The following is a 14,305-nucleotide window of genomic DNA, read 5'->3' on the forward strand; positions in this document are numbered from 1 at the left end:
GGGAGAAAAGTACATCTTGATAAAGGGTACCAGAAACAATAAAGCAGTAACAAACATAAATGTATATGCACTAAATGAGAGTAGCCAAATTCCTAGAGAAGATTTTAAGCCAGTTATAAGTAGAAATAGACAGCAAAACTATATTAGTGGGAGACCTCAATCTTCCCCTCTAAGAATCTGTCAAATCTAACCACAAAATAAACCAAAAATAAACTAGGGAGGTTTACAGACTCCTAGAAACCTACATATGATAGACTTCTGCAAAAAACTGATAGAACACATATACTCTTCCAAATGCATGGCACCTGCACAAAAATTGACTATGTATGAGGGCATAAAAACCTCACAATTAAATACAGAAAAGCACAAATAGTAAATGCTTTCTTCTCAGACAACAATGCAATAAAAAGTACGGGGAAGGACAGACTAAAAACCACTTGGAAACTAAATAATGTAATTCTAAAAAATGAGTGGGTCAAACAACAGATCACAGCAATAATCCATAATTTCATCCAAGAGAATGACAATAATGAGACAATATACCAAAACCTATGGGTTTTGCAGCCAAAGCAGTTCTTAGGGGAAATTGTATATCTCTAAATAGCTACATGAATAAAATAGAGAAAGAGAAAATCAATGAATTGGGCATGTAACTAAAATAGCTAATAAAAAAGCAAATTAAAACTCCCACTTAAATATATAATTAGAAATTTTGAAACTCAAAGAAGAGATTAATAAAACTGAAACTAAGAAAACCATTGAACTAATAAATAAACCTAATAGTTGCTTTTGTGAAAAACAACATAACAAAATAGATAAAACTTTGTTTAATTTGATCAGAAAAAAGGAATGGAAAAAAACAAATAACCAGCATCAAAAATGAAAAAAGATGAACTTAATACCAATGAAAAAAAAAATCAAAGCAATAATGAGGAGCTATTTTGCTCAAGTGTATGGCAATAAATCTGACAATTTAACTAAAATGGATGAATATTTACAAAAGTATAAATTGCCTAGATTAACAGAAAAGGAAATAAATTACTTAAATTGTCCTTATTTAAATTACTTAAATTACAACATACTGATTATGTGTGAACTTATTACATCACCAAACTAAGTCCTAAGTATATATGTGAACTAGAGAACCATTATCTCCTCAATTCCACTGAGTTAACACCTTGTTTCAAACATATTTCTTTCAAGTATACTTCTCCAAAGTTCCACCATCTATACATGCCATCATATCTACCTAGAATAGTCATACAGGAGATACTCTAAAGGCACATGTATGGTAGAGTTCATCTCTTTCATCTTAGGTGTGTTATGAATCCCCAGTCTTGTGAAATGAAGTTTTCCCAAAATACACAGTTTCATCTTTAGATGTAGCAGTCATTCACAGTAAGATCAACCTTAAGAATACACAGATAGTAGACTTGAAAAAAGTAGTCACTGAGTTGGTGCTGGTAATTTGTTATCTTCTGTCCTGATCTTGGCCTCTAATGAGAAAGAGTTTCATGGAATGAGCTTTGTGCTGTCAGTGAAAATCCCTGATTTTCATTGATTTTAATCTGATCATTTCAAGTGACCATTGTTATGCCTCTTTACTAGTTTGGACCTCATCTTCCCTGTTTTCAAATTAGCATAATGGTGCCTTTGCTCCTTCCTTTACCAAGCTGCTATGAATAACATATTTTGTAGAGTATAAAACTATAGAAATGTAAGCTTCATATCTGGCATGGAAAAATGACTCCATAACTAGCATCAGTGTGCATCCATCATTCTGTTTCTAAGCCACTTCAATGTTTTCCATTTTAAATACATTTAAAATATAAAAATGACAGTTCATGTAAGTCCAGGCTTTTCTGAAATTAGACTGCTCATCATTTCTTACAGGACAATAGTACTTCATTACATTCACATACTATTACTTACTCAGCCATTCACCAATTAATTGACATCACTCAATTTCCATTTCCTTGCCACCATAAAAATAGCTGCTACAAACATATGGGTCCTTTCCCCTCTTTTAAGATCTCTTTACCTTACAGTCCCAGTAGTGACACTGCTGAATCAAAGGGTAAACAAAGTTTTACAGCCCTTTGGACATGGTTCTAAATTGTTCTCCAGAATGATTGGATCATTTCACAATTCCACCAACCACGCTTTAGTGTTCCAGATTTCCCACACCCCCTACAACATTTATCATTAAATTTTCCTGTAATCTTTGTCAATCTGAGAAGGTTGAGGTTGTAACTTATGTAATGTGAATTTCTCTAATCAACAGTGATTTAGCACATTTTTTTACATGATTATAGGTGTTTTTCATTTCTTCATCTGTAGATTGTCTATTCAAATCCTTTGACCACTTATCAATTGGTGACTGATTTGTATTCTTACAAATATGATACAGTTCTCTGTATATGAAGACTTTGTCAGAAAAAATGTTTTCCCATGTTTCTGCTTCCTTCCTTTGGCTAAGTTGGTTTTATTTCTGCAAAAACTTTGCTTTGTTTGCTTCAGCTGTAGCCTTTTCCCTTTACTCTGTATCTCTCTGCTTCAAATTTGTCTCTTTAAATCAACATACTGTAGTATTCTATGTTCATTCATGCTGATATTTGCTTCCATTTTATGAGGGAGTTCATCCTATTCACATTCATAGTAATGATTACTAACTCTTTATTTCCTTCCATACTATTTCCCCCCATTAATACTTCTCTCTCCTTTCATCTTTTCCCTTCTCACCAAAGTTTTGCTTCTGACTCCCACTTCCCTCAATCTGCTCTCCTTTCTATCAGTTCTCTCCCTATTTATTCTCCCCTTTCTTCTTCCCCCAGTGTAATATCTTTTTTTATATCATCACACCAATTTAGGTTTTTGGTTTTTTTCCTTTTTTTAATTTTATAATTATAATTTTTTTACAGTATATATGCATGAGTAATTTTTTATAACATTATCCCTTGTATTCAATTTTCCAAATTTCCCTCCCTCCCCTAGATGACAGGTAATCCCATACATTTTACGTGTGTTACAATATAACCTAGATACAATATATGTGTGTAAATCCCATTTTCTTGTTGCACGTTAAGTATTAGATTCCGAAACACCAATTTAGGTTAAGTCATTTTATACCTATCCCCTCTTTCTAGGAATACTCCTAAGTGCCCAATGAAAGATACAGTTCTCAAGAGTTATGACTATCATTTTCCTGTGTTGGGATAAATATACCTTTACATGCTTTTCTTGAATCTTATATTTGCAAATCAAATAGCCTTTTCATGAGAAATTATTGGAAAACCTCTAATTCGATAAAAGTCCATCTTTTCCCAGAAAGATAATGCTTAATTTTGCTGAATAGTTGGTTCTCAGTGGGAATCCAAGTGCAGGAAGTTTGGGTCCTATAAAATGTTTCAAAATCAAGGGCCCCAGAAGAGTCTTCTTATTCTCAGTCTTGATAAGTCCCAATCAAAGTTTAAAGAAGGAGATAATCATTGCCTTATTAGATAACCATTGCTGTCTAGGGGAGGAGTTGGGGGAAGGGAAGGAGAAAAAATTTGGAACACAACATCTTGCAAGGATTAATGTTGAAAGCTATCTTTGCATATGTATTGAAAGTGAAAAGCTATTTTTTTAAAAATAAAGTAACACATTCCAAAACAACATTGGTGATTTGAGACTAGTTAGAGATTTGGACAAGTTGGATGATTGCCAACTGAATTCAAATCAGGGTAATTAAAAGTAAAAAAAAAGTTAACTCAATAGCTACAATGTAAACACACCTCCTCCCTACTGAATTCAAGATGTATTCCCAAAGTACCTTATTAGAGACAATGTCTCCAAAGACCCCCCAATTACACATTTTAGTAACATGACACATGGGAAGCTAGGGTATGCCCTAAAGCATGGAATGTCAGTCCTAGAGTCAAGAAGACTTCTCTTCCTGAATTCAATTATGCCCTCAGACCCTTCCTCCTATGTAAATTTGGGCAGGCCACTTTACCCCATATACCTCAGTTTCCTCATCTATAAAATTTTAAGGATATGGCAAAATACCCCAGCAGCTTAGCCAAGGAAACCCCAAATGCAGTCACAAAGTTTTGTAGCAACTGAAACAACTACAATTCACATAGCACACGTGATCTTTATTTAACACTGACATTTTCATGATGATGTCATATAGCTATAAAAAAAAAAAACCACAGACAAATTTCTAAAGAATAAGGATGCAATTGATCTAAAGAGTAATGGACAGACTCACAATGGACACAGGTAAAGTGCAATAAATTAACCAGGATAATTGAGACAGGGAGGTAATCCTAATGATCTCTGTCATTTCCAGAAAGTTATAAAGTTTAGAAACAATTTTACATTATTTATCTAATTTGATCTTTATAAAAACTCCATGAAATAAGTAATATATGAGGAAAATAAGTATTCTGCAAGAATTAGAGACAATCTGAGATCAGCCAGTAAGTAAATATCAGAGATGATGTCTGAACCTTCTGGACTCCAAGTCCAGACCTCTATTCACTACTTTACATGAAATTGTACATCTTTAAAGGCAAATATGATTGCCCAGAAAAGCAACAAGTTCAAAAATGTAGTAAGAACAAAAAATAAATAAAATAAATAATAAAATAATAATAATAACAATGGTGCCAAAAACAATGCCAATAAAATTACTTATATAGAGCTTTAGTTTTTTAATATATTATCACATTTTCTCCTCACAACTCTCTTTGATGGAAGGGCTCAGAAGAAGGTCTCCAGGACATTGAGGAAGACAACCACCAAATTTTGACACTGGCCATAATTATAGAGGATAAGACAGCACTTTGATTTGTAATCAGTACCATGGAAGAACAGCCACTCTGATGAGCTCATATGTCCATTCAAGCACTCAAACTTTCTAAACACCTGTGTCCCCCAGGTTTTTCATCCCTCCCAGGCTTTGCTTGTCCCCTGCCAAGTCCAATGATCTAACTGTGGTGCCCAAGGGACTGAGGAGCCAGGAGCCAATTCTCCAGGGCCCTCATTTTGTCTCCTCTGCTCTTGGGAATGGATGTATTTGTGACATTTAAGCTCCTGCCTTCAAATTTTCCATCTTCTAGAGGAGAGAAAAGGAAGAACTCGAGTTTAAGGTACTATCTAAATATCTGACTAAGGACTTTGTGAGTGAGGAAAAGTAATTTTCTTTGTTTTTACCCAGCTATTTTGAGGGGTGTGTGTGTGTGTGTGTGTGTGTGTACATTTATGTGTGTGTGTGTACATTTATGTGTGTAAATATGTACTTGGGTGTAATCAATAGACAAAGTGACAGGCAGATAATAAAGCTAGACACATATGCACATGTATAGATATAGCTAAATATTACAGAATCACAAAATCTTAAAGTTGGCTATAACTTGGTAATCATCAAGTCCAGCATATATCTGAAAGGAATCCCCACATACAAGACAAAAGGTCATCCGAGCTTTGGATTGAAGACCTCTAAGAAGGAGGAACCCACTACTATGAGAGCCAATCTATTCTACTTGGGAAGGAATACTATTGTCAGAAAGTTTTTTTCTTAGGATCAGATCTCAATTTATTTCTTTAAAAACCACCCATGCTTTTACTTCTGCCCTCTTGAACCTAACAGAGGATCATAGATTGCTCTTTTTCACATCAACCCTTCTAATAATTTCAGATGATTATTATGTCCCTTTCCTTCTTCTCCAGTGTAAACATTTCCAGTTCCTTCAACTGATATATGGATTTTAAAAACTGTCACTATTTTGTTTCCCCCTCTAGACATTCTCCATTTTCTCCATAAACTATGGTGTCCAGAACCCAACATAATATTCCAAGGTGGTCTGACTAGCATAATACACAGAGAATATAAGCTCCTTGTTGTGAGAAGTTTTCTCTCCCTCTTGAGAAGGAAAAAAGAATAGGTGGAATGCTGGATTTGTAACTATGAAGACATGGATAAAAATCTTGCCTCCTACACTTACTAACGAGATGAGTTCTGCTTTCTTGGCCAGTTTTTTCATTAGTAAAATGCTGGGTATGGACTCAATGACCTTTGAGGTAGCTTCCTTCTCTGAATATATGATCCAAAGATCTTAAATAGTCCAAGCCTGGATTAGCTTAGTTTGACTGCCACAATATAAAAATAATTTATGAACTACTTATTGCCAGAGCATTTAAAAAACATACCACAGTCTAGCTATCCCTCTTCTACCATGAACTTGTGAAATTTATTTTTAGAATCTGCGTATTTGATTTTACATATATCCTTATTAGATTCAGATAAGGAGAGCAGTTTAATGGATAGGGAGCTGATTTCAAGTATTGGAAGAGTTGGAGTCAAGCCTGCCTAAGACATAGCCTGGCTAAGTGACTCTGAGTCACTCTTTAAGATTAGAGATTTCAGAGAAATTGACAATCTGCATTGGAAAGAAAATGTTCTCACCAGGGCATGTCCTATATCAGTGAAATCCTAAGTGTAAACTACCTACTTCAGTTAACCTTCAAGCTCTAAGATATCAAAGTCTTTTGGTATGTTGACTGTCATACATTGCTTTAGCTATTCCTTCCAGCTTTTTTTGTTCTCTAAAAATGCAATATTCATGTCATCTTTGTGCTTATCAAAATCACTCATGAATAATGGAAAAAAATTAAGTAATATTCCTATTCAGGCCTCTGGATCCTTCCTTTAAGACAATACCAAATGCCAAACTGCCCATAAGTTCTCATTTCTCCTCTTTTTGATGAGAATCCTATGAGGTACTTTCTGAAATGCCTTGCAAAAGCTGAAGTAAATGCTTTCAGCAGACACATTGACTTAACCAAACAGGAGCAACTCAGTAGACCTGTCTAAAGTAGAAGATGGTTTGCATGGCATGATCACTTCCTTTAATACTACCTTCCAGAATTTTGTCAGAAAGGGAAATCAAGCTCTCTGGTCTACATATGGAGATTTGAGTCGCTTCCTTTTTTCCCTCCATTTTTCTAAGGCCTCTATTATTTCTGAGCCAGCTGTAGGTGACTAGCAATCCCACCCTCCAGTTCTTTCAGAACCCAAGAAGAATATTGTTCTTTTTAATCTGGTACAAGTGAGAACAACTTGACATCTCACAATGCTCAAGTTACAACTCTTGGATATTTTTGTCTTATCCTTTCTCCTTGGCAAAGAGAAGTCATATCAGAATTGTCTCATTCTTTTGCCAAGGATCATCACCCTCCATATCCTAACAACTATCTTTACTTTTGGGTCTCCTCTTTCCTCAATATAGAGTTTAAAAAGCTAACTGTTTTACTGTTCTTAACTTCAGTCAGTAGCTTCAGTTGCTTTTGGGCTTTAACACTCCTGATATTAATATTATAGGATCATGCCATATTATTATACTCGCTTTTGTTACATGCCATAGCTTCCATTGTTTAGCATCTATCTTACAAAAATCTCTTCAGAAAAATTCCATTGTTGTTTTTCAGAATGTCAGTTTTAAGATTTTCCCATTTCTCTTTAGGTGGAAATCTCTGTAGATAGTTATACCAAAGGATTTCTGGCATATCCTTCTTGGCAGATTTTACCCCTATGCCCCTGTATCACAGACTTTACCTGGAATTATTGCCTTGAATTTTTAAATATTTGAGTGTAGTATTAGAATGTAATTGGCTTCCTTTAAATCTTGAAAATTAATTTGTATTGTGCATTTAAAAATCATGCTCTGGAAAAAAAAATTACCAGATTGCCAAAGGGCTTAAATGACAAAGAAATTAAGAACATCTGTTTTAGGAGGAAGTGGTTACTTCCTTACAATGCTCTAAGAATTTCTACTCTAGCAAACAGTTCCCTTAGTGGGACTCAGATCTGCAATAGAATCACCTTTTGTTGATAATTCCACATTCAGAAAGATGAAATTCTTGTTAAGGCAAAACAAGTCAAGATTCACAGTTATAGAAATGAGCAAGATAGATGCACAGATGGGAGAACAGAGCGGTTTTAGTGATGTGGGGAAAAAAAACCTATGAATTGATTTTAAGCATTAAGTGTAATCATTTAATGCTTCAGATCTGTTTTTTTTTTTTTTTGAGATTAGTACTTTCTCCAGTGACATAAAACAATATTCGCTATGTCTTAGCAAATGTTTTAAGGAAGTTTCAGTGACTGAAAAATGAATCACCCTGTATCCCAGATGGTGATGAACCATATTAATCTTTAGCTGACAGGCCTGTGGTTAGGGTTAATTGTAATCTACCTCCACATATATACTCAGAGACTTTCCAGTCTGGTAGAACACACTCATTTTTTACTAATTTTATTGTCATTAATGGTCACATATCTGCTGAATCAGATGACCTCATCTCCATTTCTGAGCCCTTGAACTCCTTCTGATCCCTACAATGCAAAGCTTCTTTTTTCTATTGGTTTTATGAGGCTCACCTTCCCTGATTCTCATTCTGTCTGCTCTCTTTCAATTCCTTTTTGTGACTCATAAACTATCTGCTTAAGTGGAGGTTTCCCCATGTCCTCAATGTTGGGCCAGCTTACCAGTCTTCTCAATACTTGCTCCCTTGCTATATTCCTATGAGTTCAATTATTTCATCTCTATAGATGATCACCAATTCTATAGGTAGAATCTGCTAGTTTTGTGAACTCCAATGTCATTCTAACAACTGTTCTTTGGATTCCTCCACTTGGATATCCATATTAAGTCTCAGATTTGCTATTTCCTAAGTGAAATTTCTCATAGCTCCTTTCTCACTCAAATCTCTTCCAATTTTTCCTACTTTTGTAGAGGGAATCATCATCCTTCTAGCCTTCAAGGCTAAATGTTTCTCCTAAATCCTATCTTTCCACTTTCTACATATATCTAATAAGTTTACAGAACCTAATAATTCTAATTTAAGGTCTTTTACTTCCACCCCCCTCTCCTCATTCACATAGTCACTTCATAGGCCCTGGTCACTCTGATCTTTGCCTACTATAATCACTTGCTAATTGGCTACTTTGCTTCTGGACTCTACTCTTTCCAATCTAGCCTCCACCCAGCTGCCAAACGAACTTTCCTAAGGCTTAGATCTGAAAGTCTCATTGCCTCCAAGAGCAAATACAATTTCTGAGCCTGGACAGTAAAGCTCTCTAAACTTGGTTCCAATCTACCTTTCAACTGTGATTCTCCATTTTTCTTCTTTGTCCACTCTATGTTCTAGCCACCCAGAACTACTAGATCAGCATTTCATTTCCTGCCTCCATGTTTTTCACAATACACTCACAAACACCCACCATTCCTAGAAGGTATAGAGTAAGTGCTCTTTATTATTATCATTAAGGGAAATTTTCATTTAAATGTGAGATAGAGAATATTCAGACATGTAAGTATGAGAGTTTTTGAAGAAGAGGAGAGAACTCATATCTAAGAAGGCTTCCTGAATGAGAGAGCACTTGAATTAATTTCTGACAGGTAGAGACAAAGGAGTCCTCATTTTCCTATGGAGAAAATTGAGACAGACATAAAGTGATTTGCCTAGGGTCACACAATTAGAAAATGTAAGAAGCCAAATTTGAACCCAGATCTTCTTGACTCCAGACTTAGCACTCCATCCATTATTTCTTCTAACTACAAATGCTGGCCCCTTAATATATCTTTGTTAAATAAAATGGCATTCATTTTGATATTTTTAACTAGTGTCACTAAAAAAAATTCCATTTTCCCTTCAAAAAACAATTACTTCTTTTTGGTCAATATCGCTTTGATCTTGGTACAGACCTCTTGCCATCTTGTCCCTTGGATTCCATGGATATGTCCTCATCCTGCTTCTTAGGTCATGTGCTCTTAGGACTTGCCACCAGAATCTCTTCTTTCTCTCCCTCTCCATATTACAGACATCATGATAATGATGAGAAATAGAAAACATTTCCAGAGCATCCAATGTGTGCCTTGTCCCTCAGCCCTTCTGGTGAGGTCTCACCTCTCTTTTGCATCTAAACATTGCCTCATGTTGCCCTTCTTGGATTTTTCAAACTCTATGCCCAGCCCAACTTCACCCATGATACAGTTCTGCATTTTCAATTCTATGCCACATCTGGATATCCTTCCAATAATTCAAACTCAATAATGAACTGGTCATTTCTACCAAACATTGCTTCTTTCCTATTTCTGTTGGTAAAACCACCAACATCTCTTTTGCAAAGTACCATAACGTCAGATTGATCTTTGACTCTTTTCTCTCTCAAATCCTTAGTGGAATCAGTGATCAAAGACGCTTTTCTTCCATGACCATTGTCATATTCTAGGTCAGGCCTCATTTTTGTGTTTGCAAAGTTCTAGAAGAATAGATTATAATTATTGCTATTTTACAAAATGAGGCAGACAGAGAGTAAATCATCTGTTTATTCTCACATAACTAGTATCTAAGGAGATAGAGTTATTATCTCCATTTTTCACTTGAGGAAACTGAGGCAGACAGAAGTTAAGTGATTTGCCAAAGTCCCTTCTTTCATAAGGTTCCCAGGCAGAATTTATTTCACATCTTCCTGAGTCTAATACTCTATCCATTAGGTGAATATAGAAATAAGTGTATTGGGCATAGAAAGTCACCAAATAGAAATAAGGGAATCTGTCACTATGACCTTAGATTCACTTGTGTTTAGAACATTGCTAGAAATAAGAATAAGTATCATAGCACAAAAGAAATGCATCAACAGTCATTCCTAACAATCTGGCCTCTTTCTTTAGGAATCACATTTTTTTCCCCAAAGTGTTAGGATTACTAAGTGAGAACTGAGGTTGTCTGGACAGTGACAAGGTGAGAATTCAGGTTTTCTGGACAATTACAAGGTGAGAACTCAGGTTGACTTGATAGAGGGGGCAAGCTCAAAAGCTTGGGGTGTCCTTCCTGGACAGAAAGATCGTGGAGAGGCTTTCACTAAAATACAGCAAGGTCCCAATGAACCTTTTGCAGATTTTGTGGGACGTTTGCAAACTGCTGTCAAAAGAACTATTGGAGAAAATTCAGCTACAGAAATAATGACCAGACATCTGGCTAAGGAAAATGCCAATGAGATTTGCAAAAGAATTATATGGGGATTAGACAAAGATGCTCCTTTAGAGGAGATCATAAGACGCTGTGCTACAGTGGGAACAAATGCTTTTTACACCCGGACTATGATGAATGTGGAAAGGCAGGGTCCCTCCTGGCAAGGGACTTCTAGAGAAACTCGGCGATGTTTTCAATGTGGAAAAATTGGGCATCTAAGAGCTCAGTGTATATATGGAGATACAGTGAGAAGACAGGGTGAGAGAAGACCTAAAACCCCATGTCCAAAATGCAATAGAGGACTCCATTGGGCATCAGAGTGTAGAATAATTCAGGGAAATGGGATGAGGGGCCCAGGTCCAGGGCCCCAGGCAAAAAAGACTTGGGGCATGATGGCAGCTGATGTTACACCCAAAGAACCTTTAGAAGGCCAGGACTCTGATTTAATCAACCAGCAGAAAAGCAATCACATGGCAGAAAGGGATTACCTGATAAGTGAGTCAAAAGGCAATCAGATTGCAAAAATGGATTACACTTGGGGAGAATACAGGCCTTTTAAACCAACAGGGCTATGTCCAGTGCAAACAATTCCAATGTAATTGCCAGATGATGAGAAGAGATTTAGAAAGTGGTAAATAGAAGGTAATTAGGTAGGTTAACTGCCTGGGAGAGAGGGTTTGCTTGTATTTCTTCAGCAGGAGAAGGAATCAGATGGGTGCCAACGAGTCATATTCGCCTTGTCCATCAGAGAGAGACAGAAAAAGAGAAAGACCTCAAAATAAAGGAGAAGATCTAAGAAACATCTGACACTGAAAGAGCATGGATAATAAGAAGACTGTTAAAGAACTTTAAAAACCAGCAGGAATCATTGGACTTCCTCACACAAGATGAGACTAATGGACAATGGACTTATAGACATTTATAAATTTTCAATTTATGATTATTTGATTATGTTATTTGTCATATACTTCTAGCATGTATTATGTTATTATGTTACTATGTGCTTATGTAATTTATGTAATTATGTGTAATACTTCCCATATTGATGGATTTATGTTTCAAGATCATGACTGTCCTATGTTCTAAATCAAAAGAAAGGGGGAGATGTTAGGATTACTAAGTGAGAACTGAGGTTGTCTGGACAGTGACAAGGTGAGAATTCAGGTTTTCTGGACAATTACAAGGTGAGAACTCAGGTTGACTTGATAGAGGGGGCAAGCTCATTGGCTGGGGTGGTTCTTCCCAGAAGCCCTTGCATTATCCCACGCCCATTCTCTGGGAGAATAAAAGAGAGGACTCTCAGAGAAAGAGGAGGACTCTCTGCATTACATCAGGCCTGACGGGGCTCCCTGCAGGAAGGGAAGTCACTTCTTTGGACAAGAGTTAACAGAAACTGCCTGGAGACAACGGTTCGTTACAGGAAGAAGAATCTGTCTGAGAGATTTGAGTAGACACAGCAGATCTCTTCCCAGAGAGCGATCCGGCAGCTTCTGGAGACGACAGCTTGCTACACCAAAGCATCCATCTATTTCCACAGAAGCTCTTTTTCTGAAGATACATCAGGGATATGGATGGAAGAAACCAAACCAGTGTCTCTGAATTCCTCCTTCTTGGATTTTCTGACCAACCAGAACAGCACAAGTTGCTCTTTGGACTCTTCCTGTGGATGTACATGGTCACCATGGTTGGGAATCTGCTCATTGTCCTGGCCATTATCTCTGACTCTCACCTCCACACTCCCATGTACCTCTTCATTGCCAACCTCTCATTCAATGATATGTGTTTCATTTCTACTTCCATTCCCAAGATGCTAGTAAATATCCATAGACAAAATAAAGCCATCTCCTATGCTGTATGTCTCACACAAATCTATTTTTTGTTTCTATTTGTCACACTGGATAACTTCATCCTTGCCATGATGGCATATGACCGCTATATAGCCATCTGTTTTCCACTCCACTACTCCACAATCATGAGGCCTCGGCTCTGCCTCCTGATGTTTATCATATCCTTCCTCATCACTCAGTTTTATTCATTATTGCACATCTTTCTCCTTCATCGGTTGTCCTTTTGTGCTGACAATAGAATCTCTCACATTTTCTGTGAGATTTATGCCCTCCTTACCCTCTCCTGTTCCTCCACCCACCTTAATGAGATCATGGGTTACACATTTGGAACAGTATTATTCCTTTCTCCCCTTTCATTTATCTTGGTGTCCTATGTGCACATCATCTCAGCAGTCCTCAAAGTCCCATCAGCCAGTGGGAGGTGGAAGGCCTTCTCCACCTGCAGCTCCCACCTTTCTGTAGTGACTTTATTCTATGGGACTTTAGTTGCTGTCTACTTACGTCCCTCATCGACACATACAACCAAGGACTCTGTAGCCACTGTGATGTATGCTGTTGTGACCCCCATGCTTAACCCATTCATCTACAGTTTCAAGAACCAGGACATAAAAGGAGCCCTAAGCAGAGTGGTGTGGAATATGAGGTCTTTGCTAGGTGTCAGAGGGCTACAGAAGTGATGAGGGAAAACAGGACAAGGAACAGGCATCTCTTGTCCTTCTAGAGAAGTATTTCAGGCCCAAACTAATCCTTAGATATGGTCTATAATTGTGGAGCTGGTAACATCTTCTTTTGTGCTGCTACCTGGCCTCCCACTGACTAGGCCAGCCTAAGACAAAGTGACTAATTTATTATGACTTGGCAAAATAACCCTGAGATGGCAGAGACATTAAAAGGCCCAAAGACCAGTTTTCTGGCCTAGATAACAGATGGGCAACCTTCAGAAACTGGTCTCTTTGCCTCCAGTCTTTCCTCTTCCCCACTGAACCCACTCCCAAGTGCCCAATCACATGCCTAAAATGTGGCAGTGACTAGGTCACTCCCCTCTACCAGAGGCTTCAGTGATTCCCCTCTTGTCTCTGGAACTAAAATGAAAACTCCCATTTCTGGCCTTTAAAGACTTTCTCTACAGGGCCTCAGCCTCTTTTTCAGGATTATTGTGAGTGATTCCCTCCACATACTCCTCAAACTGACCCCTTTATTCTTTCTCATATAACAATGGATCTCTCATCTCCATGCTTTTTTATTTGGTGCCTCCAACTTGGAACACTCCTCCTGCTACTCTCACTTCCCAGAAAATCCCTCTCCCTTTAAAATGCAGATCAGATGCCACTTTCTTGATCTTCCTCTGACTTCCTGCCCATCCCCTACCAGTGGGATGTCAGTCCCTAAACCCAAAAAATCATACTATGTGTCAGAGTAGGGCCTCAATAAAT

At 37.2% G+C, this 14,305-nt stretch overlaps 1 protein-coding gene across 1 annotated transcript; it reads left to right on the forward strand.

The window, feature by feature from the left end:
• Positions 1-12,592: 12,592 nt before the first annotated feature.
• On the forward strand, positions 12,593-13,549 carry LOC141544027 (olfactory receptor 1D2-like). The gene has a single exon (XM_074269680.1). It carries the CDS (start codon positions 12,593-12,595, stop codon positions 13,547-13,549), a length of 957 nt encoding a protein of 318 aa, XP_074125781.1.
• Positions 13,550-14,305: the final 756 nt, after the last annotated feature.

This window comes from Sminthopsis crassicaudata, chromosome 5, assembly GCF_048593235.1.
Source record: "Sminthopsis crassicaudata isolate SCR6 chromosome 5, ASM4859323v1, whole genome shotgun sequence".
In the NCBI taxonomy this organism is placed as follows: domain Eukaryota; kingdom Metazoa; phylum Chordata; class Mammalia; order Dasyuromorphia; family Dasyuridae; genus Sminthopsis; species Sminthopsis crassicaudata.